The 8499-nt window shown below is 42.4% G+C and overlaps 1 protein-coding gene across 1 annotated transcript in view; it reads left to right on the top strand.

Annotated features, from left to right (window-relative positions):
- The first annotated feature begins 465 nt into the window (after positions 1–465).
- Positions 466–8499, top strand: part of PPP1R3A (protein phosphatase 1 regulatory subunit 3A) — a 30208-nt gene continuing 22174 nt past the window's right edge. The window contains exon 1 of the mRNA XM_081879392.1: positions 466–1330. Coding sequence (XP_081735518.1) covers positions 510–1330 — 821 coding nt within the window. The 5' untranslated portion in view covers positions 466–509. The remainder of the gene's footprint in view (positions 1331–8499) is intronic.

Here is an 8499-nt window from a genome sequence, read left to right as displayed (position 1 = left end):
GATCTGTCTGCAAAGTGTTGATTAACATGGTTCACGGAGGGCAGATACTGGCTCCCTGCCCTTAAAAAAATACACGTATGCAAGGCAAGTCAAACTGCCTATTTAGTGCATAACTTAGAAATCTCATACAATATAGGAATCCTCAAGATGACAAAATAAACATCCCAGATCAGGAATCTATGGTTGCTTTCTATCACTTGGAATGTCAACTTAGTATATTATGAATACATATGCTTTTATGTTTGCTTTCATGATGAAAGTGGTTTCAGGTTTTAAGTTGTTGGCTGCTTGACATCTGTTTCAAAATGGATGTTTTCACAGTAATGCTATCAGACTGAAGGCCTTTGGAGAACAGGCAAGCATAGTTAAAAAGCCATTGCTTCTATTAATAGAGCAGAGTCCCTTCTGCAATGTCAACTGTAATATTAATCCTTGTTTCAAATCACAGGTCTCAAATATCAGCTGCCACTACTCAGACGGGTCTCTTTCAGTTTATATCAGAGAACCCAATGGAGTCTTTTGAAGAACCTGGTCAGGTTAGTAGGGAGAACTTATTAGAAGTTCCCACTTTAAGTGATTCTCTCTCAGAAGATGAAGATGTTAAAGCTACTCTGCAGCACCGCTTCTCCCCCAGCCCCCGGAGGCGGAATTCAGATTCTTCTGAAGAAATGGAAGCAGAAACCCCATCCACCATTGCAAGAAAAGTTTCATTTGCTGATGCATTTGGTTTTGACCTTGTATCCGTTAAGGAGTTTGATACCTGGGATGTTCCAATTACATTACCAAATGACGACTTAGAAGATGAAGTTGTGCCTGTGGAGGAATTCTATTTATCTCCACTGTTTATACTGCCTGCCACACAAGAAGAGCTTTTGCAAAAAGTGCGTGCACATAAAGTATGGCTAGAGTCTGTCGAGTTCCTGCCAGGGATAACATGTATGAAGGGCATCATCCGTGTTCTGAATGTATCCTTTGAAAAGCTGGTCTATGTCCGAATGTCTTTGGACAACTGGCAGACTTATTATGACATCTTAGGAGATTATGTGCCTAATTCTTGTGATGGCGAGACTGACCAGTTCTTGTTCAAGATTTCATTGGTTCCTCCTTATCAGAGAGAGGACGCTAAGGTTGAATTTTGCATCCGTTATGAGACATCAGTGGGAATATTTTGGGCAAACAATGACAATCGTAATTATATTTTGATCTGCCACAAAAAGGAAACTGTGCCACCAGCAGAAGAGAATAAAGTCCAGGGAGAAGTTACAGATAAAGTCCAGGAAGGTGTTACAGACAAATATATCAAAGGCTGCTTAAAGACAATACCAAGCAGGTGAGGTTGCATCTCACACTTCTTTCCTTTTAAAAAAAGTATTGTAAAACCTCTTTCAGTGATCTCTTCAAAGAAGGAGATGCTGTTAATAACTTTTCAAAAACTGTCCCTGTGGTTAATTTTGTGCTTCCATACTACTTTAAATAAAATGTATATAATTATATATATATTTTTCCAGAGAGGTTAACTTGAGGGAAATGTAATTACCGTCGTCTTACATCCTAAGTGTATTACCAAAATAGTATGAAAGTCATAACTACTAAGTATAGGTGAAGCAGTTCATTACAGGTGAAACAGCTCATTCCTGGTGCCTAAAATGTCGAGCATAGTTAGACATTGATCACTTCCTATTTAATTTCACTGTAGAAATGTAGCAATAAACCTGCATAGTTGTTGTATATTCCCGAGAGTTTAAATGGGTTTCGATGATAGCTGGGAAATGTTTTAAGTGTTTTTAAAGGCCCATAATCCTTTAAAAACAATTATATTGGTCATAACAGAGGTCTGGTAAAGAATGAGTCTGTCCAGGGGACACTTTGAGGTGGGAGAAGAGGTGGAAAGACCATCTAGTATGCTATGCCACCAAGTTCTGTTGCCACAGAGACCAGCTTATCTTTCACCTTTAGACTGGTACCTTGGGAAGGGGCAGATAGCAGCATCCTTAGGGATCCAGGTTTGCTTCAGAGGTCTGCAGCTGTTGACTCATGCATGAGAGGAATAAAGAGGAATGTATTTAGGATTTTGTTATATTTCAGTCATAAAGAAAACACACAATGTAAAGATCTATGTTTTGGTTGCTCTGAGAAAAGCAATAATCAATTTTGTTTTGTTTGGTTATTAACCATCATCTAGGCCAGGGATGGGAAACCTGTGGCCCTCTGGAAGTTGTTGGACTCCGACTCCCATTAGCCCCAACAAGTAGGCTCAATAGCTAAGCATGCTGGGAGTTGTAGTCCAACAGCATCTGGAAGGCCACAGGTTCTGTACCCCTGATCTAGATTCTGCTGTTTCCTATCTGTTACCTGTGTATGTTTTGATTGGAAGTCTACAAGTGTAGAAATGTTTACTGCAGATGAAATGTTGGGTCCCTAACAATCTCCATTATCTCAGAGATTTCAGCTATCTTTTTGCAGGTTTAAAGCAAGCAGCCTGTAATGGTGCCTGCTCTGGTTACATAGATGATTTGCTTCGTTGCCATGGCATAAAATAATGCACGGAGATGCTTTCTTTTGCACAATGATCCATTAGCCCTGTTGTGGTCACAATCAGAGCTGGCTCTATATCTGAGCCGCAAACCATTTGCCTAATGGGCTCCTAACATTGGCAGGCTGCCGCAACAATGGTGGCTCCTCTTTGGGCATGTTAGTGGCAGTGGGCAGCATTGCGTCATGATCTGTAACAAGGAACTACCATTTCAAATGTTGTTCAATGCCCTGCGATCATTTTAGCTGCTGTTCCATTTCACAAGGTAAAATGGGCCCGAGGGAGCACAGGTGGGTATAGGTAAAGGTAAAGGGACCCCTGACCATTAGGTCCAGTCGTGGCCGACTCTGGGGTCGCGGAGCTTATCTTGCTTTATTGGCTGAGGGAGCCGGTGTACAGCTTCCGGGTCCTGTGGCCAGCATGACTAAGCTGCTTCTGGCGAACCAGAGCAGCACACGGAGACACCGTTTACCTTCTCGCCGGAGAAGTACCTATTTATCTACTTGCACTTTGACGTGCTTTTGAACTGCTAGGTTGGCAGGAGCAGGGACTGATTAACGGGAGCTCACCCCGTCACTGGGATTCGAACCACCGACCTTCTGATCGGCAAGCCCTATGCTCTGTGGTTTAACCCACAGTGCCACCTGCATCCTCAAAGGTGGATAGGCAGGCCCAATTGACAGAAGGCATCCACAAATGGGGATGCTCAGCGATTACCTGAGGTGCCAAGGGCTGGTGGTGGGATTGTGCAGATTGGATTTATAAGATTAGATCCAATTAGATCCAGCCTTGCTGGATCAGACCTGACCTATCTTGTCTAGCATCCCATTCTCACAACCACCAGCCACATGCCTACAGGAAGCCCATGAGCAGGATATCAACAGATAGGTGCCACCGAGAACCCTGTTTCAAAGCAGTGCTTTCGGACATCCCCTCAGACTCACAACTTGTATGGTGTGAGGAGGATGTGCATGAAACACGAGTCCAAAGCCCTTTAGGGTGTGGGGGACTAGTTGTGCAGTTCTGTTGGATCCTGGCCCTGACCTCCAAAAGCGTAACACCTATGCTGCCTTTCATCTGTTAGACCTGCATTTGATCACGAGTTTTCTGCAAGCTCTAAACTAAGCTCAGGCACCTGCTCCCTTAATAGTTTTGACCCTAAGGGGATATTTTGATACAATGACCTATTTGTATTTAGTTGGTCATGATTCTAAGGACTCAAATATAAGGCTGACAATTTGTGACACAACTGAATTAGTTTTAAGGGTTGAACTATGCAGGACAGTGGCAGGGTTTAATCCCCCACATGCCTTCCTGCCTTGTTCACAGATGGGGGGCAAATGTATTCATCTTAATCTGATTTTGCTGAATTAGGATGGCTTCTTCCGTGGAACTGATATAACATGTATGTTGTTGCCCTGGTTAATCTGTGACTATTGTTATTATTATTATTATTAATTGAATTTATATCTTCCCCATCCTCCCCAAGGACATACAATTCAACAAATATATACTCTGAAAACCCAAAACAAAAAGTCTAAAATGGATTAAAACATTCCAAAAACAATTACAGTTAGAAACTTCTAAAAGGGACTGCAATGAAAAACCTATTTCTATCCAATGATTTCGAGGTAGCCAGGAACAGCCACGAAGGAGCATTTTCAAATTCTTCCTAAAAGCTAATAACAAGGAAAAAAAGCATACCCCATGAGGGAGGACATGTCACAAATTTATGGTGAAAGACTATAATCTCTCTATCTCTCTGTCTAACAATTGGAAGTGGTTGGATCTGACTGAGCACTAAAAGAAGCTCATACGAAAGATGTGCTAAATCCTCTTTCCAGCCTCCTTTCCCCTCGGTTTGTGGCTTAGACGCTTTTCTCTATTCCTCACTCACTTCTAGCCAAGGTGGGAGAAAAGTGCTTGGAGCAACTGCGTGAGGGGAGATCAGGTGGTGTATGTGTCAGGGGGGGGTGCAGTGCCCCTCTCCCAGGAACAGGTGGTGTGCTTACTGATGCAGTAGAGGCGCATGGTGGTGCTGAGGTTGGGAATGCCCAGCCACACCTCAGAATCCATGCAATGTTCCCATTGGTGTGCCCATCTTGCCCCGACCTCTCAATCACCTGGTGGCCCATCCTGGTAAGTGGCAAAAATGCTGCTTTTGGGGAGGGCGACCACTCAGTACCTCTCCAACTCACCAGATGACCCTTTGCACTTTCATATATTCCTTTCGAAGGTTGCCTGTGTGGCACAGATAGGCATACCTGCATCTGTAGAGACCTTCCTTGGTACCCACAGGGTTTCTTTCTTTGGCTGCACCACTTGCAGAAATTAACCTTGAAAGATGCACTCCACTAGAGCCAAAAGGATAGTCTGTGGCATGTGCTTTGTTGCAGGGTGTGTGTGGTGTCCACGATCCAAAGGTTTTACTCGTAAAATAATGCCCCGTCTCACAGGTTGTATGGGAATAAGGGAGATGTGTGGCTGACACCATCACCAAGTTTTTTTTGATTATTTATGTGTGTATGTTTTTAATATTTTGCTGGAAGCCGCCCAGAGTGGCTGGGGCAACCCAGTCAGATGGGTGGATGATGACGATGATGATTTGTAGTTCCAGATAACCTGGTTAACCCCTTTTATGTATCAATTGTAAAATGTAATCTAATGCAGATTTTTATATATAGTCAAGGTCTATTAACCTATTCTAATGTCAAGGTCTATTAACAAAAGTAATTAATAGACCTTGACATTAGAATTTTGAAATCTCCCCAATTACACTTACAAGTCACCTCATGGACTCCAATTTGCTTTATCCATTGGTGATGTCACAGCAATTAAGCCAATGGCACCCAGGTATCCCTCTCCCAAACTTCCTGCTTGTGGAGCATGAACATTCTGGTAATCTGATTTAGTGCAGTGCGCCGAGACTCGCTGAATGGGCGGCTCGATTTGGGGGTGGCTCATGGGCCAGTTAAATAACCCCCATGGGCCGCTTGTGGCCCATGGGCCCTAGGTTGCCTATCCCTGATCTAGATGGTGCTGTGAAAGTCATTCTGTCTCTCTCAGACTAATGTTTCTCACTCCAATATTGTCCATAAATGAGACAATATTGCAATGTGTTCTGTACACATTGTTTTCCTGAGGCTGCTGCCACCCCCCAGTAATACGATTGTTGTCGTTTAGTGGTGTCCGACTCTTCGTGACCCCATGGACCAGAGCACGCCAGGCACTCCTGTCTTCCATTGCCTCCTGCAGTTTGGTCAAACTCATGCTGGTAGCTTCGAGAACACTGTCCAACCATCTCGTCCTCTGTCGTCCCCTTCTTCTTGTGCTCTCTATCTTTCCCAACATCAGGGTCTTTTCCAGGGAGTCTTCTCTTTTCATGAGGTGGCCAAAGTATTGGAGCCTCAGCTTCATGATCTGTCCTTCCAGTGAGCACTCAGGGCTGATTTCCTTAAGAATGGATAGGTTTGATCTTCTTGCAGTTCATGGGACTCTCAAGAGTCTCCTCCAGCACCAGAATTCAAAAGCACTCATTCTTCGGCGATCAGCCTTCTTTATGGTCCAGCTCTCACTTCCATACATCGCTGCTGGGAAAATCATAGCTTTAACTATACAATTAGAAAATATTAATAATATAAATATATAATAAAGCAGCTCACTGTGCCTGAGAGCTTGGAGCTTGGAGTGCCCCCTTTCTATACCTTGGCCCCACACAATTGAATCATCAGTTTGTCTCAGTCATGTCTGGTGATACTCAGAAATGTTATCAGCCATGGATGCTGGCAGACTGAGATAGAAAATGAGAAGTGAGCAGTTTGGCTTTGGTATGGGGCTAGGGATTGGTTGACAAGGGTGTCACTCTATATTGTCTTCAAGAATGGCTGAGACATGGCCATGTTAGGAGTGGGCAGAAATGGCCAGAAGTCATGAGAAATTTTATCAGGGGTGCTGAGTCCAGTGGGATGGTTCAGAGAGGTGGGGCAGAGGCCAGAATTCCCTCTCATGAAGGAGTGAAGGGGATGGCAGAAATATCTGAAGAAGACTAGAGGGATTAGCTGCTAGCCCAAAACATATCACTATGGGGTGCTGCATCTAACTGCTTTAGGATGAGGGTAGTTACCTATTTTGCTTACCTGAACTAGTCACTTCTACTATGTACATAATGAAAATGCATAATAGTATCTTTCCTGAGTTTGTTGCATCATTCAGGACTCCAGGGAAGCAGGGCGCATTCCTGGATCACAGTCACACATTTTCAGTTTACGATATGATTTGATTTTGTAATCTGTTCTTTTTCAAAGAAAGGCACAATCAATAATTTTTGTCATCACTGTGTTAAGATAGTCAGATATTAGTTATATAATTCTTTAGAGCCCAAGTTGATGCATCTGAAATGTTACTGAAGGATTTTTATTTTTTAAGAGATAATACGTGATGGATTACTAGATCTATTCTGTCATAGGTCTAAGATAAACGAGAGACCAAATATTTTAATATTGGAGTGTTCCATCACAAGGAACCACAACTAAAATATGCATGTAACAGTGGTTGTTGCCAATGTAGGTAGAATTTCTTATATAAATCTGGACAATTATGTAGGATTTTGATTTGCTGAAACTGTCTGCTTTCTTTTAAGAAAAAAAACCTAACTCATTTCTAGTGCAAAGAGCTGTGGAAATGTTTAGAAATATTAAAGTGATGGGTTCTAACCCAACTAAATTCTACTCGGAGTAAACCCATTGAAATTACTGGCCCTGTTCGCCATGCTCGTTCATTTCAATGTGTCTACTCTGAGTATGTACTGTAACAATGGATACAACCCAGTGTCTGTAAAAGCCTTAGTACTAATTCATACATTTAGCAAAAGTATGGGGTACAGATTATCCCAAGATTACAGCATGACTATATATATGTGTGAGAGAGATCACAAATCTGAGTGTATCACCTGATGATGATGATGATGATGATGATAATGATGATACCTAATACTGGGAATTGTACAATAAAGGAAAATAATACAACCTTGCCAATAGCTTACATCTATAAAACCTCATATTGAATTCTGCTTGCATATGCAAACCTGTCATTCCTAGGAGCCAACTCCTTGGAACCAAGGTCCCTTCAGCCTCCCCCATAAAATATTTGAGGGGACTGCCCCCTCCAAGTTGATGGGCGTTGTCATTCAAATGGTGTGTGTGTGCCGTGTCATGTGATTGATTATGTGGGATGGAGCTTACCTGCCCCCCAATGTTTTATTTAAGTTGGCACTCCTGCCAACTTAGGGAGAACAACTGGTTGCGAATATGTTTCTGATTGTAATTCAAAGTATTTGTGATTAAAGCCTTTAAGTGGCTTAGATCCAGGATACCTTCGGACCTAAAGTATAGGTCTAAGGCTTACAATGTTCCATATTCTTCTGCTTCCCTATCAACCTGCCACCAGAAGTAGTGGCTCCTCTCTCTTTGTTCCACCTAGGCTGGCGAGAGAGGGACTTCTCAGTGGCTGAACCCTGTCATGGAATACCTTGCCCTGAAATGTTTGGCATGGGGGTTTTATTTTTTGATGTTTAGCTATTAAAGACTGTTTTATTACAATAGGCTTTTTTTTTTTTTGGCAGCTGATATTCTCATTGTGATTGGTTTATGCTGGTTCCTCTGTCCTTGCTTGCTTATTTTATATTGTTGCGTTCATGAATTTGTAATTTTAAATGTCGCAAGGTGCCCAGAGTGCTGCTTTTTCACCGGAAGGACAGGACACCAATGTTTAAATAAATGAATGAAAGAACAAATAATGTTAGCCAGACTTTTTCCTGTGAAATAACTTGTTTCACATGCAGAGAGTTAACAACCGAGTCAAACCTATACATATCTACTAAGAGTAAGACCCATTGAGTCAAATGTTGATTGCTCCCAAGTAAGTGTGTCTAGGATTGCATGTGTTCAGAGGTGGCAAAATCCTGTAAG

The sequence above is a fragment of the Podarcis erhardii genome, assembly GCF_964252035.2.
Source record: "Podarcis erhardii genome assembly, chromosome: 10".
Taxonomy (NCBI): domain Eukaryota; kingdom Metazoa; phylum Chordata; class Lepidosauria; order Squamata; family Lacertidae; genus Podarcis; species Podarcis erhardii.
The sequence above is the reverse complement of the archived record's forward strand: the minus strand, read 5'-3'. Positions and strand labels throughout refer to the sequence as shown.